A 24,170-nucleotide genomic window follows, 5' to 3' on the forward strand; every position below is an offset into this window, starting at 1 on the left:
TTAGGGCGGGGCTCTATAGATTATATAGTGAAAATGCATTAATTCTTTGAAAATCTTCTTCTCTGCTACTGGAGACTATTTAAACAAACTAAGTGCATGGTTATGATGCATAAGGATGCCTTTTCAATATTTGATAATATAGTGGAAAAGTGTTAATTCTTTGAAGTCCATAGTTATGATGATGAGGGTAACTCTTCCAAATTTGTAAATTTCTTGACCCTTGGTCTTGGGTTCTGGTGTTAGGGTAAGGCTTTGTTGAATCTGTAGTGAAAATGCACTGTACCTGTGAAATTCTTCTCTGCTTCTGGGCATATCGGAACCAAACTGAGTAAAAGTTTAAATGATATGAGTAAGTGTATTTCTACCAGATTTTTAAACATCTGGACCATTCGTCTAAGCATTCTGGTCCTGGGCAGGGCTCTATTAATTTGTATTCTACTGAGAGAAGTTACTCCCCTTTTCCATTCACCTTTGATAATTAATCACTGTAAATAATGTATTTGAAAGGTTAATAGAATAAGATAATTATGCAAGAATGTTTATCGTATAATTAAAAAAGTACTTTCTTAGTTTTAATAATCAGGTAGACCTGTAAGTAATAGATAAATAAAAATGAGACAAAAATAACTTATCTTATTAAAAGTTCTTCAAAGACCATAAGAGAGGTCAATGCTAGAGGTCTTAATATGGGTTTAAAAATAGTACAGAAGCACTAATAGTTTGTCAATAGTCTGCATGGTGATAGTGTTAAGTGGGGGACAGATTAGAACTTAATTTATGAGTTGATACTGAATACTAGACTAATTGTTTTGTTGATCCTGATCTCCCTACTTCTCTTGCTTTAGGGCACATTGCTTCATCTATCAGTGTATTTAACTTCGAAATTGTTGTATTATACTCAGGTGACCGTTAAGGCCCTTGGGCCTCTTGTTAATTTTGCTGTGCCATTTCCATTAAATTTGTAGTAATGTCCCTTTGTTTATAGAGCCTTGGTGTTATGGGCGCCGCTCACGCCCCAGCAGTGGCAACAGTGGTAGGCTAACTCACCGTTGCCACAGTTTTGCCACATTGTACTGTCACAAACTGAGGTCAACACTCATATTAATAATTAGATTTTGCACAATCTTGTGGATAACAAAACAATTACAAATGTTGTTTCTTTATAATTCTTTTCAGGTGTTTTTTTTTTAAATTTTTATTAACATCAAATTTTAACTTTTTATTCAACACTTTGATATTTCTTTGTTTTTGTATCAATATTAAACACTCTACATTTTTGCTTTTTATTTCAGAGAATAAATAAAAAATTCTTGAAAGAAATAGCAGCTTTAGTGATAAAAAAAAATCCTTTTTTTTTTTTTTTTTTTTTTTTTTTTTTTTTTTTTTTACTAAATTCTCTTTGTAAATAGAAAAGATGCTTTTTCAATGTACACATTTAGATATATGCATGTAATATGACATCTCAAACCCCAACCCCAGATATAAGAACAAGTGCAGTGATGTAAGGCTCAATTTCTTACTTTTCTTCCATCCTAAAGGTACAGATAGTGCTTTAAAAGGTCTAAAACTATCACCACTTCAGAAGAATGGCATCAAAATGGCTATAAGGTAAAAAAAAAAAAAGTTTGGTATTACAAAACTATTGATTGGTAGCATTCTTAAGGTCAATATCTAGTTAATGAAAGATGCTTACAAATTTGAGAAAGGAATTCCTTAATGATGCTATATTAACTTAATTCAGCTTGGTAAAGTGTTTTGGAACATAATTTTTGGGTAAACAAAATAGAAAAACATGTTTTAAACTGTCATTTTCAATGAAAAAAATGAAGAAAATCAGTTATAGATTTGGGATTTTTTTTCCATATCAGACAAAGGATATGTATTGATGATTGCCTCTCAGAAAATGGTAATTTGATTATATGTTATTAACCTTTTCTTTAAAAAATATTAAATGAAATATACATGTAGGCATCTGGATTAAAAATGTCAAATTGAATGCCATGAATATGCATCATTTTCTACATAATTCAATTATAACCATAAAGTATGGGGAAAAGTTTTAATTTATGATGTCATTATGGATCTAGCACAAAAAGACAGTATAAACTCAATTACTAGATCTTGACCTTAAAACATATTCAGAGTGTTAACTCTTTTTCCTGAGCAGAATATAATTTTTATATTAAATAACAGATACTTATATTTACTCATGGTGGCCATAATTGTGCAAGAGAATATATATCATTATAAAACTTCACAGACAAAGACCCAAAAAATGCAGTACTGGTACTTGCAAATCCAAATAATTTAATTTTAGTTGTAACATGTCATTTGATTGGATAAAAGATTTTGTTTATATCGTATAACATAAGTTATATGTCACAATGAGTTACGTCAAGAACGTATTACTCCGCTTGACATTACTTTTAAAATTTGTTCAATTTGAAGCCATTTTTGGAGGAAAAATTGTCTTATTGTCTACACTGAAATTAAATTATAAGGAATGAAGCTTATTTTAACCTATGTTATACGATATAACATAACTTGGGGCAGTTTACTCTTTTTTATAAACGGCTTCGTGGTTTATAAAGCATAAACTGCCCCAAGTTATGTTATATCGTATAACATAGGCTAAAATAAGCTTCATTCCTTAATTGTTCATGCAAACATTCATTTAATATTGACTTTGACTTTCAGGTATGGCCTTCACCTGAAGGTGATACACAATGATGTAACAGATCGCCTGGCCCAGCTTCTGAGGCAGTGTTCTTACTACCTCAAGCAACAGCAGAAAGCAGTTGATTCTTCTATAGGTAAGAACATTCCAAACTTGTGAAGTTGTATGGTTTCCCAGTATGTGGAATTACGTGTCTATCTTATACATGTTTATTGTACACCATATATCAAATGATGTTGCCTGCATCAATATATATCCAACTAAAGGCTGTTGAATGACTGTTTTCATTAATATTTGATTTCTACAAATTCATTTTACCAATTACTCTCTTGAATAATTGAATCAGATTGTTTATATATTCAATCATATTTACCTTGATTGAAATTGATATAATAATTTGCTCTCCATTCTCAGAGTATCTCCACTCAGTCTATGGAGGCTTTGACTGGTTTGCTGCCACAATTTTCCTGATGTTTGGTGGTAACTTGGAGAAGTCCTGGAACTTCCTTCACAAGTTCTCCACCTTAGGCTGTTCTGGCTATCTGTGGATCCCAAGACTTCACTGCTCTGTAAGTCAGCAGCAAGCTCATTGGTTGTCTAGCATATCAATCCATGTTCTGACCTTGACTTTGTAGCTTCTAAGGTTTTGGAAGTTTTATTTGTATATATGACATAGATATTGCATATATTGCTACAAAGGTATGATAAGTCCAAGACCCACCATGAAATTCAGAAAGATTATGATTTTCAAAAGAAAAATTGAAATAAAGTTAATAGTTGTGTATAACATTAGAATGTGTTATGAATCAGATCCACTGTGGTTAAGGCTTCCTTGGAAATAGTAATGAAGTGTGAAGGAATTAATTTATTTATTTATTTGCCTTTGTTTTGAATGATATAAATTATGTTTAATAAACCAGTTACTTCATAATATTTTGTGAACTTTCAGGTTCACTTGCCATCTGACCTGATGTGTAGTGGAATTTCCCCGTTGTTTTCCAGCACGGGTCATAACATTGAACTCATCCTTCAAATAGAACTTCCCCTTGTAGCCTCTGCATTTAAAATGTCAGGATTTACTCCAGCACAGGTTAGCAGAAAGTCAAGTGTTTGAATTTCAATTATTTAGTTCATAGATAAATCTTTCGGGCCAATTTACTCAAATTCATTTACTGTTATAACTAGGGATGTCAACGAATATTCGATTATTCGAATATTCATTCGATGAGTTGATATTCGAATAAGAATTTACAATTCGAATATTCGTTTTTTTTCCAGATTTCACAAAAAAGAGATAACTATGATTAATTTTGAGGACAACAAAATGAAACCCTTCTTTGTAAATCTGAAAGATGTGAAGAGGTTACTTGACAAAATAAATTCATTGATCATTGAATTAATTAGTCTGTAATACCATAAAGGGATCAATTTCACAATAAATTGCGTTAATTACTTGATTATCTCGGTTGTACATATTCCATATATTCTAAAAACCATTTTCGGGAAAATAGTTAATTACCTACGAAAATTGTCCTTGGAAGTGTTTGTTTGCGTTTTGAAAACATTGAATCAAGGATTATAATTACAACTTTTATTGGGTAGATAATTGTAATTAATTACATACATTTAAATCTGAACAGTATACGACAATCTTGCCCTTGATAAGACAATCAGTTCATTGTTTAGAGCTTCAAGATGTAATTTGTAAAATTATATTTGGGATGTTTACCTGTACACTCAAATCACTATATTTATTTCAAACATCGACAAATAGCAAATGTAAAATTCCTTACTGTACACCCACAAAATTCTACACCCAATTTTTCCTCAAATCTGTCATGAGGGTAAGATGATGCATATATAAAATGAAGTAAATCTTATCGAATATTTGAATATATTCGAATACTTTCATTGAATATTCGAATATATATACATTTCCAATACATTTCCCCTATGATTCTTTACAAAATATAATACAGTTCATTTTCTCATGAACTACCATGAATAGGCATGAATATCTCCATTGTTACGTCATAATACCTTACTTGACGTCAAAACTATAGTGCAAACTGTTTTGCTTTAAAAATGACAGTTGAATGGTGTTATATGTGGCAAATTGTCAGAAATATAATGTAAATATAAGAAATGAATCTAATTTTTGAAGATTCATGAGATACATGAACTACAACGCTTCACGCCGGCATATTTATCATGAAGCGCTAATGCGCTTCATGAAATATGCCGGCGTGAAGCGTCGTAGTTCATGTCCTCATGAATCTTCAAAAATTAAATTCATTTCTTAAATGAATTGCTGAAAAAATTGACATCCCTAGTTATAACTGATATCCACTTGGATGTAACCATTAATACTTATGGTCCTTTCAAATACTTCCAGTAGGGTTTTAATGCTCTCTCTCTTCCCTTCATTTTAGTTGTCTAGCTAATGTTTTCTCTCTCCCCTCCCCCTCCCCATGTTTTGAAGATACCTCATATTTCATTACATGGATGAATTTTTATGCCCTGCCATGAATATGGCCGGGGCATATAGTGTTTGTCTTGTCCATCATCCATCCTTCTGTCCCTCTGTCCCACTCTGCATTTAGCTCAGTTTCAAAGAAACTATTCAAGATATTTTTATCAAACTTCATATGCTGATACATATTGATGAAAGCTATTCAACTGCATCAGCATTTTTTGACCTTGACCTTTCCTTTTACCTTACTTTTATTAAAAAATGTGTTTAGCTCAGTTTCAAAGAAACTACTCAAGATGTTTTTATCCATCCTAATATGCTGATACATATTGGTGAGAGCTATTCCATTTTCATCAACATTTATTACCTTGACCTTTTCTTTGACATTGACCTTACTTTTCAAAATTTTGTGTTAAGCTCAGTTTCAAAGAAACATTTCAAAATGTTTTTATCAAGCTTTATATGCTGATACATATTGGTGAAAGCTATTCAATTTCATTAACATTTTCTGACCTTGACCTTTCTTTGACCTCACTTTTCTCAATTTTATGTTTAGCTCAGTTTAAAAGGAAAAATTAACATAGTCTTTTCAAACTTCATATGCTTATACATTTTGGTGAGTGCTATTGAACTGCATCAAAATTTTGTGTTCTTGATTTTTCTTTGACTCATTGAATTTGCATTTAGCTTAGATTCAAAGAAACTATTCAAGATATTTTTGTGTAAGCTAATACACTGATGCATAATTTGATGAGAATTTATCAGCTGTGTCCATTTTTTTTCTTTTACCTTGAGCTTCCCAATGACCTTTGACGTTACTATTCATTGTGTATAAAACTCATTTTAAAGAAATTATTCAAGATACAGGTGTATTTTCATCAAACTTCTTACACTAATACAAATTTTCATGTTGCATTACTTATGAACCCTAGGCAGGACATTCATGTCCTATGGACATATTTCTACTTTTGCTTTTGAATCATGTAACAGTCAGTCAAATTTATTTTGCTTTTTTTTTTCTTTATCATTATTACTGATCTCATTTTTCCAGATCTGTTTTCATTGGTTGAAGCAGTGTTTCTGGAACTATCTGGACTGGACTGAGATTTGTCAGTATGTCTGTCTGTGTATTGTGATGGGGATTGACTACCAGGTGTATCTGTGCTGTTCCATCCTCAAACACCTACAGAAAAATATCATGGAACACATGCAAACACAAGAGCTCATCATATATCTGAAGGCAAGTACAGCTGTATACATATATTATCTGTGTAATATCATGGAAAACATGCAACCACAAGAATTCACCATTTACCTCCAGGTATTCATTTGTGTTAATTAGACATTTGTGACTAATATGTCATAATATTGTATACCAATCTTTTTTTCTCTTTTTTTTTTTTTTTGAAGTCGCATTCAGATGTTCTGGTTTCTCATAAGATTTTTGTAAACTTTGGGAGATTTCTCTGACATTGTTTCTCACTTCTGACTTTGAACATTTAACTTAATTTTCGCTCTTAAGTCTTTAATTAAAAAAATAAATCATAATTGTAACAGGGACATTGATCTACCTCTGCTGGGGATTGAACTTGGGGCCTCTGGCATGCCAGTCCAGTGCTCTACCAACTGAGCTAAAGGGTTAACCCACTAGCCTAAGCTAGTAGGAAGCCATGTATCTGACACTACCACATAATTTAGCCAAAAATGTTTGTTTTGTGTTTTGTCCAGTACGACGAGTTTGACAATTAATATTCTTTAAAAGCTGTTATTGGTTTTCATTCGTAGTATTGATGTATTCACCAAGAGTCATTGAGTTTTTATGTTTTTCTTCAGGAGAATGCTATCACAGGATTTCACTCATCAAATTACATGACCTATATGATTGGGCTTGAGAAGAAATACAGAGATACAATATTTAGGGATATGCTTAACATCACAAGACCATGACAAGAAAATGTCTAAAAACAAAGACTTGTTGGTTTTAGTTGAAAAAAATGAGACCTTGAGAAATATGCTATTTTCAGAAAGTTTTGATATGCTGAACTAGAACAACAACAAGTTTGATTATTGTAGAAAGATCATGAAGTTGTCAGATTGTTCGGTTTTCTTAAATCATCTGTTTTAAAATTGTTGATGATATATGTTTATGACAATTATCAGCTTTATTCCAATATGAATCTCATTTTGCTTTGATTTTGTGTCAGATTCATATTTGTTTAGAGGAAATTATGTTTTGATTCATCTATGCTAGTTTTTTGGTAAATGTATATATGTACAACCATTTAACATTTGTGATATTGATTGTTGTGGATACCCATTTTATTTATGAATCTGCAGTTTATTTTTACTTTGCAATCATTGCCGTCCATTTTTTTTTTAAAAAGTATATTTCTTAATAAAGGTATTTTAATTACTGCTTGGCTTTTTTGGAAGCAAAACTGTCTCAAGTCCAGTAAAAAAGGAATTCTTGTCTTCACATTTCAAAACCAGTATAATAAAGCTTTGATTTTTTTTTTTTGAAGATTTGCCATTGCAAAGTAATGTTCTTTCAGGGGTTTCAATCCTCCCTAGTTCAGAAATAAAACATCTGCAAAAAATTTGACAATAATTAAAGGATTAAGTTAGGTAATGATAAAATCTGCCCCTCCCACGTTTAACATGGGATTCAGAATATTGTATGTGACTTTTTTAATTAAAGGACATACGCAATGTAGTTTGAACTTTATAGTCTTTTTCCCTGTATTTGAAGAGTTCCAATATTCAAAGGAACTGTGTGCTGCATTTTAAGGTTTATATATGCTGTTGTACACTTCTTCTAAAACAAGTTTGGATAAGCAAAACATCTAGAATATATGTTTAGTAATTTTTGTATATTTTTCTTTGAGTTATACAAGAATTTTCCTCAATTGATAACTTTTCAAAACCCCTGGTAATGCATGCTGATTTTTTGTATACGAACATCTGATGGCACTATAATCTTAAATTAAGAATATCTTAATTATCAGTAGGTAAGGTACGTTGCATATGTCCTTAAATTTTTTTGTTAATTTTGCCTTGGTTTACACAGAATGCCTGCTTGTTTTTCTGAGATTTTGAAATTTAAGATCAGATACATATATTAGTGCACAATACGTGAATTTGCACTCTACATATTGAAGAAATATACTTGAACTAGAAATATGTCCATAGGACATGAATGGCATGTCTAGGTTCCATTAATGATGCAACTGTGATTTGTATAAGTGTATGAAGTTTAATGAAAATATCTCATATAGATTCTTTAAAACTGAGTTTCATACTTGATAAAGTCAAAGGTCATTTGGAAAGTCATGGTAAAAAAATGGGTTCAGTTGAAAAATTCTCACCAAATTATGTATCAATGCATAAGCTTACATAAAAATATCTTGAATAGTTTCATTGAAACTTAGCTAAACACTAATTTAAGAAAAGTGTGGTCAAGGTCAAAGGAGAGGTGGAGATCAAAATTGTTAATCAATATGTATCAACATATGAAGTTTGATTGAAAATATCTTGAATAGTTTCATTGAAACCTAGCTAAACACAAATTTAAAAAAATTGTTTCTTTGAAACTGAGTTAAACCTTTTTTTAAAAGAAAAGTTTGGTCAAGTTAAAAAAAAATATTGATGAATTTGAAAAGCTCTCATCAGTATGTATCTGCATATGAAAAAAGATAAGAAATATCTTAAATAGTTTCCTTGAAACTGAGCTAAACACTAATATAAGAAAAGTAAGGTCAAGGTCAACAGAAAGGTCAAGGTCATAAAATGTTGATGCAATTAAATAGCGTACATCAATATATATCAGCATATGAAGTATGATAAAAATATCTTGAATGGTTTCTTTGAAACCGAGCTAAAACTAATTTAAGAAAAGTAAGGTCAAGGTCAAAAATGTTGATACAGTTGAATAACATGCAGTCTGTGCGCTGTGTCAGCCAATTTACTCAGAAATTTGCTCTAAGAATCATATGTAGGTATGGTATATACATCCGCCGAAGAAACACCACATGATCTTTCGATTTCTTCCGATGTATATAGAAAATGGGTAAAAAAGGATTCTCAAATGAAATTTTCTAAGTAAAGCTTTTTTCAAATTCATATTAGTATGCATCATTAAACTGCGATCAATATTTTGACCAATGGATGGACAAGTCCATCGACAATGAGAAAGGGGGGAGGGAAGATTAGGATTGACTCGTTACGTCCCCTTTCTCTCAAATACATGATATATATATATGTTAACTTTATTTTTAGCTCTACTGGTCAGAGACCAGAAGAGCTTATGTGATAGTAAAGTGTCCATCGTCCCTCCGTCTAGCTAGTTGTCTGTCCGTCTGTAAACAATTTTTCTAAAACCTACTCCTCCTACAGTTTTGGTCTGATTTCAATATAATTTGGCACACAAGTAGACTATACTAAGATACATAATTCTGTATATCAGTTTTTGATTTCAATGAACGGTGTTGCCATGGTTACTAAAAATAGAAATTTCTGTGAAAAACATTCAAAATGCTACTCCTCCTACAGTTTTGATCTGATTTCATTAAAACTTGGCACACAAGTAAACTATACTAAGATACATAATTCTTTGTATCGGTTTTTTAATTTCAATGAACGGTGTTGCCATGGTTACTAAAAATAGAAATTTCTGTGAAATACATTCAAAATGCTACTCCTCCTACAGTTTTGATCTCATTTCAATATAACTTGGCACACAAGTAGACTACACAAAGGTACATAATTCTATATATCCGTTTTTGATTTCGATGGACAGTGTTGCCATGGTTACTAAAAATAGAAATTTCTGTGAAAAACATTCAAAATGCTACTCCTCCTACAGTTTTGATCTGATTTCATTATAACTTGGCACACAAGTAGACTATACTAAGATACATAATTCTGTGTATTGGTTTTTTAATTTGAATGAGCAGTGTTTCCATGGTTACTAAAAATAGAAAATTCTGTGAAATACATTCAAAATGCTACTCCTCCTACAGTTTTGATCTGATTTCATTATAACTTGGCACACAAGTAGACTACACTAAGATACATAATTCTGTTTATCTGTTTTTGATTTCGATGAACGATGTTGCCATGGTTACTAAAAATAGAAATTTCCTTGAAATACATTCAAAATGCTACTCCTCCTACAGTTTTGATCTCTTTTAATATAACTTGGCACTCAAATAGACTACACTAAGATATATAATTCTGTTTATCCGTTTTTGATTTCAATGGACAGTGTTGCCATGGTTACTAAAAATAGAAATTTCATTGAAATACATTCAAAATGCTACTCCTCCTACAGTTTTGATCTCTTTTAATATAACTTGGCACTCAAATAGACTACACTAAGATATATAATTCTGTTTATCCGTTTTTGATTTCGATGAACGATGTTGCCATGGTTACTAAAAATAGAAATTTCCTTGAAATACATTCAAAATGCTACTCCTCCTACATGTTTTGATCTCTTTTAATATAACTTGGCACTCAAATAGACTACACTAAGATATATAATTCTGTTTATCCATTTTTGATTTCAATGGACATTGTTGCCATGGTTACTAAAAATAGAAATTTCTATGAAATACATTCAAAATGCTACTCCTCCTACAGTTTTGATCTGATTTCATTATAACTTGGCACACAAGTAGACTACACTAAGATACATAATTCTGTTTATCCGTTTTTGATTTCGATGGACAGTGTAGCCATGGTTACTAAAACTAGAAATTTCTGTGAAATACATTCAAAACGCTACTCCTCCTACAGTTTTGATCTGATTTCAGTATAACTTGGCACACAAGTAGACTACACAAAGATACATAATTCTATATATCCGTTTTTGATTTCGATGAACGGTGTTGCCATGGTCACTGAAAATAGAAATTTCCTTGAAATACATTCAAAATGCTACTCCTCCTACAGTTTTGATCTCATTTCAATATAACTTGGCACACAAGTAGACTACACAAAGATACATAATTCTGTGTACTGGTTTTTAATTTCAATGAACGGTGTTGCCATGGTTACTAAAAATAGAAATTTCTGTGAAATACATTCAAAATGCTACTCCTCCTACAGTTTTGATCTGATTTCATTTTAACTCGGCACACAAGTAAACTATACTAAGATACACAATTCTGTGTATTGGTTTTTTAATTTCAATGAACAGTGTTTCAATGGTTACTAGAAATAGAAATTTCTGTGAAATACATTCAAAACGCTATTCCTACAGTTTTGATCTCTTTTTAATATAACTTGGCACACAAGTAGACTACACAAAGATACATAATTCTGTATACTGGTTTTTAATTTCAATGAACGGTGTTGCCATGGTTACTAAAAATAGAAATTTCTGTGAAATACATTCAAAATGCTACTCCTCCTACAGTTTTGATCTCATTTCAATATAACTTGGCACACAAGTAGACTACACAAAGATACATAATTCTGTATATCCGTTTTTGATTTCGATGGACAGTGTTGCCATGGTTACTAAAAATGTAAATTTCCTTGAAAAACATTCAAAATGCTACTCCTCCTACAGTTTTGATCTGATTTCATTATACATTGTAACTTGGCACACAAGTAGACTATACTAAGATACATAATTCTGTGTATTGGTTTTTTATTTCAATGAGCGATGTTGCCATGGTTACTAAAAATAGAAATTTCCTTGAAAAACATTCAAAATGCTACTCCTCCTACAGTTTTGATCTGATTTCAATATAACTTGGCACACAAGTAGACTATACTAAGATACATAATTCTGTGTATTGGTTTTTTAATTTGAATGAGCGGTGTTTCCATGGTTACTAAAAATAGAAATTTCTGTGAAATACATTCAAAACGCTACTCCTCCTACAGTTTTGATCTGATTTCATTATAACTTGGCACACAAGTAGACTACACTAAGATACATAATTCTGTATATTTGTTTTTGATTTTGATGAACGATGTTGCCATGGTTACTAAAAATAGAAATTTCCTTGAAATACATTCAAAACGCTACTCCTCCTACAGTTTTGATCTCTTTTAATATAACTTGGCACTCAAATAGACTACACTAAGATACGTATTTCTGTTTATTCGTTTTTGATTTCAATGAGCGGTATTGCCATGGTTACTAAAAATAGAAATTTTTTGAAATACTTTCAAAATGCTACTCCACCTACATGTTTTGTTTGATTTCAGTATAACTTGGCACACAAGTAGACTACACTAAGATACATAATTCTATATATCCGTTTTTGATTTCGTTGAAAGGTGTTGCCATGGTCACTGAAAATAGAAATTTCCTTGAAAAACATTCAAAATGCTACTCCTCCTACAGTTTTGATCTGAATTCAATATAACTTGGCACACAAGTAGACTACACTAAGATACATAATTCTGTGTATTGGTTTTTTAATTTCAATTAGCAGTGTTTCCATGGTTACTAAAAATAGAAATTTCTGTGAAATACATTCAAAACGCTACTCCTCCTACAGTTTTGATCTGATTTCATTATAACTTGGCACACAAGTAGACTACACTAAGATACATAATTCTGTGTATTTGATTTTGATGAATGATGTTGCCATGGTTACTAAAAATAGAAATTTCCTTGAAATACATTCAAAACGCTACTCCTCCTACAGTTTTGATCTCTTTTAATATAACTTGGCACTCAAATAGACTACACTAAGATACGTATTTCTGTTTATTCGTTTTTGATTTCAATGAACGGTATTGCCATGGTCACTAAAAATAGAATTTTTTTGAAATACTTTCAAAATGCTACTCCTCCTACATGTTTTGTTTGATTTCAGTATACCTTCGCATACAAGTAGACTACACAGAGATACATAATTGTCATTATTGCTTTTTGATTTTTGAATGATGTTGCCATGGTTACTTAAATCGAAATTTCTGTGAAATTATTTTAAAAGGCTACTCCTCCTACAGTTTTATTCTGATTGCAATAAATCTTGCATCAAGAAACAGACTAAACCAAGGATCATTATTCTATTTATTGCTGTTGCAAAGTTTCAAGTCCAAGTGCTACTTTTATCTTCCTTTATAAGTACAACCAGTAGAGCTACAGTCTCATCAGAGACTTCTGGTTTTTATTGAATTACTGCGATGATTGATTGATTTTGTTCTTTAAATTGTTGAAAGGTTCAACTCCTAGGAGTACATGTATTCCGTACTTTGATTTACGTTACATTTTACTTTAAAAATCTAATCACCTGCTCTTGAATTTTCACGTGACCGGAAAATACGCATGCAGTTTGAATTATATTTATATTTTTTGGTACAGTGTAGATAAAAATTTTATTTACTTTATTTTCAATTTTGATAACATATTTTGAGGGGGCCGAAAAAGAGCTTTATCGAAACTTCTTTCTTGAAACATTTTTCCAAACTAAAATAATTGTTTCATTTGTCAATGGGGCCAATTTTAAGTCAGCTAAGGAAAGAAGATTATAATAAGTTATCAAAATAATCAACAAGTTACTGTCTTCGGTTGTTCTCAAAATGACGTAATATACTAATGATCGCCTAATTTAAATTAACCCTCTATGAATACGTTTTACTAACCTCATTTCAAATAAAATAATTAAAATCTAAACCTTTTTTATTCAGAGAAATACAGTGATAAATAAAGCTTTCTGAAAAAAGAAAACACTTGGAAGAAAATTAACTCGTGAAAAATTATTTAATTGAGAACTGAATGGATAAGAACAGGCCTGTAGGAAGCAATTTCAGGGGGGGGGGGGATTCAGTTTGAGTAGGCACTACCAAGCAAAAGTTCCTTGGCAAGCAAACACACACAAAAAGATCGTCAGATGTTTTTAAGGGGGCACAAACATAATGTAGCTTTGTTTTCTCTAGTTTGCTTTATATCGACCATGCGGAAAAACGGGTCTAGCTAATACCTAGAAGAACCATGGTTTTTAGAAAAATTAAGTGCGCTTCTTTTTTTTTTTTTTTTTTTTTTGATGATCAATATGATTCAAATAGACAAAACTTATGCACGTTTTATATTCTTATGATATGCCATGCTGATATATGGAACGCTTCAACTGCCTTATCATAATATGGACAGTTGAAGCGTTCCATATATCAGCATGGCATATTTTATTAAGATTAATTGATTGATTGATTGATTATTATTGCTTAACTACGAGTCGGCGATATTTTAGAAAAAAAAGTACATGTATTTAAATAGTCATCATCTATTGAGGACACTGATTGCTTGTTTATTATATTTCTTTTGTACCCCCACCCCCTTTTAATAAGAAAGAAAACAAAACAAAAATTTTATAATGAGAGATTTCTTTTTAGTGCAAAATCGTTTAATTAGAAATTGTGTAACTCAACTATTTATGCAATATGCATACATGAAATATCGCCGAAACCAACGAATTTCCGATTGCCTAGAAAGGCATACCAAACCCCCTTATTGATCAATGTAAATTTGTAGATCATGCTGCTACGAAAGAATTAACTTATTTGTTTTTTAAATATGTTCAAAAATTCATTTTTATATTTTCTATCGGTTTTCTGTTCCATTTTCCGTTCCGCGTTTTAGCAATACCCCATCGTAGTGTAGATACACTTTCGATGCTTTTACCAAAGAAGAACCTACCAAAGTCATGATCTCTCACAAAATATCTTGTCAAATAAAATATATAATAGTATAAAATGTTAAATAAATAAAGATTCAGAGTTTTTTCTCCTTTATTATGTTCACGGGAAGCCCATAATGTTTGACAGTTTTATTATTTTTTTTACCGATGATGAAGTAAAAAATGAGGGAAAACCGAGAAAAAAACGTGCGTTGTTTATGACGTCAATTCTCTATGTATTATTTAAGAGAACGAGACAGGTACTGTATCGTAGATACAAATTTGGGTGGACGAGTGCCTAGCACTAGTCTCCACCCCAAATTTGTATCTACGATACAGAACCTGTCGAGTTCTCTAAATGATTTTTGACACGATCAATCAAAAAAAAAAAAAAAAAAGCACCGCCCACTTCTAATACAAGACAGTATACAGCGCTAATACAGAACGGAAAGTAGCTCCGCCCATTGTATTTCCGTTCAGTATTGGCAAACTTCAAAGAAAAACACCGCAATCGTGTCACAATTTACCAATGCCGCATTTGGGCCAAGTCTCATGACGCGTCACATATGTGGATACCATTCATGTTGTGATGATGTTATCTTCATAAGGCAGTTGAGGCGTTCCATACTGATAGCTGTGTAGATATAGGCCTATTATATATTGAATGGAAATGAATACTAGTCCCAGAAGCTTTATTTTTACATAATTGACAGGAGTAAATAGTCAAAAATATATATATTCGATAAAGATTTTTAATTCTTAATTAGAATTGTTTGATAATTTTTAAAGTTTAATTTAAAGTGCTTTCCTATCCATTATTCCCAATGCCCACCTTTTCCATTCCATACCTTAATTGCTTTAAATACAATTAATCGGGGAGAAACCGTGTTTTATTATCTTAGCTTATCATTTTAATTTTTTGAAAATCTAATTGCTTTTGTAGAAGTAACTACACATTTTGGTAAACACTTGTAAAATGTGACAATGACAATGAATGACTTTATTCTCTTAAAAATGTACAAACATACATTAATTGTAGAGAGGGGAAAAGAAAATATACAAACACATATGAATAAGCAGTGCATAAATATCATTTAATAATTCAAGACAATTATTTCTATCTAAGAATTGTTTGACAACTAACAGATATATGCACACACAAAGAAATCAATGCTGAACAGTTTGTTGGTGAAAAGAGTTGTTTAAAATTCTCTTTATTACATGTAGCTTTGTATGTGAGATAGATACATGTATTTGAGATATATTTTAATCTTAGCCTCTTTAATTTCTTTTTGTGTGCATTCAAAAATATAATGAAATTCGTCAACAATCTTACAAAGATCACATAAAGTACAAAATTTTTGTTCTCTATAGGAATACCATTCCATCTCCCAGTTTCAATAGGAACTTTAAAATTGTTAGATCTAAATCTGTATATCAAAGTTTAAATTTTCGAGGCAAGAATAACAAGATATTTTTTTTCTGGTTCAAGTATTTCTTCATAAATTCGATATTCAAGTATTTCTTCATAAATTCGATATTCATACCCTTAGTTGAATTATAAACATTGCTTTTTTTCGGTCAACAAGTATTCTTTTCACTTTTTTTTAACCCATGCTAAACTGTACATCTGTTGTGTGTCGCCGATAAACAAGGTAGGCCACACTCCTCTGAAATAATTTTAACATAATTGGCCCAGGGCAAGTTATGAAATGATGCAAGTGCATAAGTTTTTGATCGTTTGAGAAAAATGAAGTTTTGTCCAGAAAGTAATCAATTCTCACTTTAATAATAACGATAAGTGGAAATCGACCAAGTTCCCCATATACCCAAAAGTTTGATGATAAAGTGTTCAAACCTAAGGTATATTTACAATATTTTAAGTGAAGTTTTTCAATTGAAGTATTTTTTTTTTGTAAATTTCCATACTTCACAGTCATACCACAGGCACTTGGGGTATGGACCCACCCCCCCCTTTTTTTTTTTTTTTTTTTTTTTTTTTTTTTTACATTTTTTTCTTTTTAAATCTGGGATCAAGTCATCTTTTTACTTTTTTTTGTATTCTAATATTCTCTATAAGCTGTTTTTAAATATATCGTTTTCGACTGATACATATGTATAATTTCGCCTTAAAACGCGAAAGTTTCGCGTTTACTCGCGAAAGTTACACGTTATAACACAAAAGTTTCGCGTTATAACGCGAAAGACGTGTTTATTCGCGAAAGTTACGCATTATAACGCGTTTTGTTTTTTTTACGTACGAAAATGAGCTCATTGGATTTTCGTATTTTTTGATTTGAAAGACCATTAGAATAAATATATTTGTTATTAAATGCTTTCTTTTTTTGAATACCTGATGCTTGTGACTTATATATTTGTTCCAAGAATTAGTCATCTCAGCATTTAAATCTTCATTTTTCAAGAGGAAATCCATCTGTTTACGTTATAAAAATAATCTTACTGCTCCTTTTTTCGCATTTTATATCCTTTAAACCGGACATGGTTACTTTTTATAATGCTCTCATGTATAGTTAAGACAGGAACCTTTTGTGGGTTTAAAGTCCAAAAAAAAAAAAAAACGTATAGAAAGAAGGAATAGCCAAACACTCTTGTCATTGACTACTTACTCAAACAAAGGAAGTGTTCCAAGAGATAATAAACAATGCTTAGAAACAATCACATGATCTCAAGTTTGATATCGTGCATTTTAGCAAATTATCATATGCATCAATCTATGCGTTTGACATTGCAATACAAAGGCAGCAGAAAATTTGACGTCATTTAATTTAGTATCTTGAAATAAAGATTTTAACCACCGCGTTCATAATAATATATTTCACTGGGACGAGGCGAAAAATGGAGTACCAGCAAAACCAAGGTCAGTAATAATTTGATCAAGAAGCAGACACATTTTGCGATATACCCTAATTACTTGCATTTTAATTATAATTATTTATTTTACGTAAATACTACCAGTGTCCCGTGTGGTTTTCAAATAAGCAATTAAGATTTAATGAAATTGTTTTTAAATCAGTTGCGCGTATCAACAATATAACTTTTTTATTTGGGATTATTACCTGCACATGTATTACTTTTAAAAATAAATTTATTGATTTTTTTTAGTAGATAAAAATAATCCAATCATTGCAAACATATTGAAGAATTTTATAAACCTTGATATCTATATATTTTTGTCAACAAATTTTATAGCTTATTATAAGAAATAAAAACGTGAATTTTATATCTGTCCCCGACAGGTTTCGGATACAACCAGATTGCACCGGTTTCTCAGCAACCGACGGCTCAACCTCCACCTTTTCATGTGAGTGTTGAAACGGAAAGGATTTTAAATAAATTGGCATCTTCAACAACATCCTCACAACATCAAGGGTCCTGAGTCAACAAGTTGCTGGCCAACGGGACCCCTGACGTTGTGAGGATGCGTCAACAAGAGATAACTAATTATAAAACTTAATATTTAATTTCAATCAATTTACTGCGCCGTTGAAACACCAGAGAAAAATATTTGTTCAAACGCATTAGTTAAGTGTTCGGGCGAAATAATTATCTAATTCATCTGAACGAATAAACCATTTTTAATCAACTAGCCCTTCAACTTTTCTTTACTTTTGCTATAACCTGTAAAAAATATATGATTAGCCGCACAATACTAAATACCACCGGGCCAGTATAAACCATTTTCAGTGGGGGGGGGGGGGGGGGTAACCGAACGAAAGTTAGAAATTCGTTGACAAGCAAAAAAAAAGTATCAGGTGTTATTATTATGAAGTACAACCGCAAATCAACTTTGTTTTCTATTGTATAGCATTTGTTGGTAAAATTATTGGGGGAGCTCCACCCAACCCCAATCCCACCCCGCTCCTACAGGCCTGGCCAGTACTTTATAAATTTACATCCAACAAATTATTTTTGTCATGAAATATTTGATAAATTTCCATTACAATTTTCAACATAAAAGTTCAAAGATATTACAATTTTATCGATAGGTTAGACTTTCAGTGACACACGCTTGTACTTATACTTGTCACATCGAACAGTCAAATAGTGACGTACATGCTTAAATGTTAGCATTCGAATGGTAGTTATTTTACAAACTTAAGTCGGTGCATGCAGCATTTTGTAAGCTTCTAAAGACATTCTTCGAATTCATTATAAAATTAATTGTATACTTTTAAAAAATTGTTTCCCAAGTATATAAATTTATACTTATTAAAAGTCTAACATTTTCAATGTTTTACTGAACCTTCCAAAAAAAAAATCGATGTTAGACCCCTGAGTGAGATATTGGACCTGTCGATGAGATATTGGACCTGTCGATGAGATATTGGACCACTATAATATAATGCTATAAAGGGGGGATCAGTATATCTTATTTGAATTCGTTGGTGCTCGACAGTTACGGAATTGACCGAGTTAAATCCACAGTGTGGGTAAAGGAAATTTGCGTCCATTTTCGCAAACATGGAAGCCGGCGCAAGATCATCCTCTCTACGTTAAGAGTCCTGAGTCCACTCGTGACTGTCCAGCGGCCTCGAGTGGACTCAGGACCTCATGACGTTGTGAGGATGGTGCAAGACATGTCAAAATAAAAAGTAATTGGTAAAAAACATTAAATTTATTGACTGTGTTCTCCGGCAAAATGCATTTTATTATATGTTTATATATGTTTATGTTTATTCACCAATCAAGGGCCCTCAGGGGGCATATACAATTATTTCAGAATGATTACATATAAATAATATTAAAGTATATTGTAATATGACAGAATATAAATCATATCTATCATGAGGGTACAAATGAAAGATGTACAATAACACGAGTAGGATACTCATGAAAATGCAAGATTTGCAACATAGTCACAATAGTCTGAAACTGGATCAAAAATATTGAGTAGGAAGAAAACATGATTGAATAATTCCCATCTCTCTGATTGGCTAAGATCCAACAATGTTAGAAAAATACTATACATTTATTGACTGGGTTCTGGCAACATGCGTTTTGTCGGACGGCCCAAGAACCAAACTATTATTAAAATTTTATAATACCGCGGGTATGATTTTTTAGTAAAACGTTAAGTCTGCGTTATTTTTGGATTTTTCTAATGGAATACATTGTAAACGTGTACTAGAAGAATAATTTATGAAAAAAATACATAAAAATATTTTCTGACGCGTGGGGTATATTCGGGGGGGGGGGGGGGGGGGTCCTGTCCACAAGTACCTGTGCGAGAACACAGTCAATAAATGTTTTGTTATGCCTTTTATTTACTTTTTTAAATTTATTTATTTATTTATTTATTTATTTATGTTATACATGTATCTTTTGCTGCTGGCTTCCATACCAACGAATGCAAATAAGATTTAGCTAATCCCGATCACGGTGTGACGTAAGCGGTCCAATATCTCGTCCACAGGTCCAATATCGCACTCTGCGGTCAAACATCGATTTTTTTATGACTGCTCAGTAAAACATAAGGAATGTTAGACTTTTTTTTAGTAAAGAAATATATAGGAACTAATTATTAAAGGTATAACAAAAGGAATTATTTATTCTACATTGGACCAAAAATAGATAGGGAAATTCCAAATTGATGCAAAAAGTTTTGGAAAGTTATTTCACTTGCACCTGATTTCCACTCATATGAACATAACATTAAGACACATAGATTCTTGGGTGAGGGATGGGGGGAGGGGGTTGCAGGAGGCCTGCCCCTCTTCTCACCTTTTGAGAATGTAAAGTTTTAATTTAAATTTTTAAGGATAAAATTTTTCAATGAAAGCCCCCCTCCCCTCGTTTATGGACCTTTACCTCACACTAAATAAAATTTTGAGTTGGGAGAATTCCTTTTCTTTTGGGGTGGGGGGGGGGGTGGGGGGGGTTAGTCAAAGATTTGTTTTCAGGTAAGTTGTCACTTTTTCCCTTTTAATGTCCCCTTTTTCAAAATTAATCCTTTATATGTGCCTGACACTTATTTCTTCTACATTGAACCCAAACTAGAATAAAAAATCCAATGTAATATAACTGGTTGTTTTTTTTTAACCCCTTTCTCTCATTATGTTCGGCTAGTACTTCAGTAGATGTGAACAAGTAAGATGGTATGGATTGTTTAATGAATGCGTGTCATTTAATCATTGAATCATATAATAAAACAACTATTGCTTTTTTCGTTCAATACGATGATTTAGCTACCTTCGTGGTACAATATTCACCTCGCCCTTCGTGCTCGGTGAATATTGTACTTCTCAGGTGTCTAAATCGTCGTATTGACCTCAAAAACCAGCAATAATTGTATATTAGCGACTCTCCAACCAAATAGCCTCAGGCAAACAAACAGTTGATTTGAACATATTTTATTTTAATTTATAATTACAAACAGTTTTAACAGTTTGGTTCTTGGGTCCAACAAAATGCATGTTGCCCTCGAACCCAGTCAATAAATGTATATAATCACATGTCAATATAATAGAAATGTTCGTTTTACGTAACAAATTAAAGTACACATATAATAGAAAAAAAGAAGAAAATAAATGTTATATATCGAGGCATGCATGTTCATTGTATTTGGCACGAGAAAGATTTCCAGGTTTAAGTTCGGCAAAATCCCGATAACTGGAACAGTATTTACCTTGCTTAGTTGCTAGCATGTCAAATGTACCTTTACAAATATCATTTATTACAAGAAATTAAAATAATACAGTTTTTTGTTTCAGTCGACACATCAATCAAGCACTACCGTGGTAATCAACCAACAGAACCAGCCACAGCGCCCTCCTCAGCGAGATTGGAGCAGCGGACTCTTTGGATGTTTCTCCGACATGCCATCTTGTATGTTTTCTTTTTTACTTTGATTTAAAGTGCATTATTTTGTTTAATTCTTGTATATATAGTTAAATATATAATACATATTTTTAAATTCTATTGCTCATACTGGCATTACTTAATTATATATCGTACTTGAAGCTAAAATGGGGGAAATGAACTTTGGTAAGCTTGTCATATTTTTCAGATGTTTATTTGAATGAAATATAAGGATACTTGAAATGTAATTATAAGTAAATTGATTACTTTTGGTTCCGAATGGAACATAGGGCCTATTACTACTACATGTTCATACATTACATACATACTACTACATACGTTACATACAAACTACTACATAAATTACATACAAACTACTACATACATACTACTACATACATTACATACAAACTACTACATATATTACATACAAACTACTACATATATTACATACAAACTACTACATATATTACATACAAGCTACTACATATATTACATACATACTACATACTACTCCGAAATAAGTGCCTGTACTTCAAAGTATCGGTGAAAAGAAAAAGTAGAACAGAAAAGTTCAAAACTAAAATCAACTCTTAAATATTACCAAACCTTTGTCAAATTCCCATTTCTAGCTTTTTTAATTAATTGGTTAATTGTAATATATCTTTGCTTTTTCCAAAAAAATTGTGGGAAATTATTATATACCTATAAAGCTAATGTACATGCATTAGTGGAATGTGTTTCAAATCCGATCCAATCCAGACACAGTTTAGCCAATGTTACGAAAGCGCAAAAGGCTCATTCGAGATTCTAGTTTCGAAATCCCATCCTTTGCATAATTATGAAAACGTTCCCACTTCTTATCCAAAAGAAGGATCAGGGAAACAACAAGCTACTTTATTGGCATTACATTCACATCCTGCCAAAAACAGCATGTGCAACGTGGTATTTTGCCTTGTCTTGTTGCAGTGTGGTTTGTTGGTTCACGATTCTGAACGAAGGGTTAAACAATTCGTCCCTTTACCGATTTCTCGTTAGATATCTGTCAATGATCACCGAAGATGTTTTCCATGTACAGTATACTGTCTCCCGAAATCATTATGCATTGCGGTAGCTCACTCATCTAAAGGCCTATAGTAAACAATCTCTTTTTCCGTTACATGTAGCATATACTTATTTTAGACTAAGGAAATCTCAAAAAGGAAAATCTTCGTAAAAATTTCAGGTCTTGGCGTGTGGCTCTGCGGTGAATGTTGCTATCCCTGCTATCTCTCTGACAAACTCGGCGAGTCTGTCTGTCTTCCAATCTGTCTGCCGGGACTCTCATGGCTCTTGGCTCTGCGGGTCAAAATGAGAGCTGAAAATAATATTTCGGTATGAAAATTATCTTGCAGTAAAAGATAAGCTTAATAGACCTTGAAGATTAATGTTGCTTGAATTTCTCTCTCTCTCGATCGATCGATCGATCGATCGAGTGTTTGCATTTTTCATCCATTTCAGGGAAGCATCTTAGACGACAGCGCAAAGATCTGCTACTGTTATCCATGTGTCCTGTGTCAACTCTCGCGAGAACACGACTTTATCACGAAGCAGTAAAGAAATACTACCTGTTGGAACTCCAGTTGTTCATGGAATTTTTCAGTGCTTTGAACAAGATTGACTATTGTAATTGCACAGTTTGAATAAAAGTTTTCAACTTCTTGCACTTGAAATAGTTTACAATGTCGTTATTTTATTTCTAACTCCAAAATGCTACTTTCAATGTATACATGTATATAGAATGAAGCCATGAAGGTAAAAATTTGCTTGAAACTTGGATTGATCTCAGAATGGAGAGAAGCTTATAGCCTAAAGCCAAGGTCCTTTGCACTGTAAAAAATCAGACTTCGATATTGAGCACATGAGAACAGATATTTATATATTTGGCTTACTGACCTTGAGGCATTGAACTAGACGGTTGACCTACTTTCAAGGGAAATGAATTTTGCCAAATATCTCAAATTTTAAATTTATTTCAATTATAAGCATGTCTCTTGAAAATACAATAGTTACTGAATATTGGGTATTTTCATTATTTTTAAAAATATATTGTATGTAAATTTTAGCAATAATTTGTGATTTTTAACTTTAATATCTTTGATGAGATCAAAAATATTGGAACCCAAATAAAGGTCTTGTCACAAGGGATACCTTAGCATCCACCGTTCAAAAGTTATGGCCAAGGTCAAAGTTTTTCGAAAGTAGGTCAAAGACAAAGGTCAAGGTCAAAGGGTTGGTACCCAAAGAAAGGTCTTGCCACAAAAAATACACATGTTGAATATAAATGCCCTAGCACCAACCCATCCAAAAGTTAAGGGCCAGGTTAAAGTTTTTGCGGACAGACAAATAGACAGTGGACGGACGGACAGACCGTAAACTATATGCCCCCGATTCTTCGAATATTGGGGCACAAAAACAACAAGTTTATTTTTCATTTTACATGTACAAGATTCAGTCAAGTTTGAAAAAACCATCCTAAATAAAAATATGATCCTTGAATCAACCCATTTACATTAAGGGG

General features: G+C 32.0%; 1 protein-coding gene across 1 annotated transcript in view; it reads left to right on the plus strand.

The window, feature by feature from the left end:
• Positions 1–7,508, plus strand: part of LOC133205507 (protein broad-minded-like) — a 34,154-nt gene extending 26,646 nt beyond the window's left edge. The window contains exons 31-36 of the mRNA XM_061341334.1: positions 1,539–1,608; positions 2,698–2,813; positions 3,092–3,246; positions 3,627–3,767; positions 6,202–6,390; positions 6,984–7,508. Coding sequence (XP_061197318.1) covers positions 1,539–1,608; positions 2,698–2,813; positions 3,092–3,246; positions 3,627–3,767; positions 6,202–6,390; positions 6,984–7,097 — 785 coding nt within the window. The 3' untranslated portion in view covers positions 7,098–7,508. The remainder of the gene's footprint in view (positions 1–1,538; positions 1,609–2,697; positions 2,814–3,091; positions 3,247–3,626; positions 3,768–6,201; positions 6,391–6,983) is intronic.
• The last annotated feature ends 16,662 nt before the right edge of the window (positions 7,509–24,170 follow it).

This window comes from Saccostrea echinata, unplaced genomic scaffold (assembly GCF_033153115.1).
Source record: "Saccostrea echinata isolate AGI-Se365-2 ecotype Australia unplaced genomic scaffold, CSIRO_AGI_Sech_v1 ptg000054l, whole genome shotgun sequence".
Taxonomy (NCBI): Eukaryota; Metazoa; Mollusca; class Bivalvia; order Ostreida; family Ostreidae; genus Saccostrea; species Saccostrea echinata.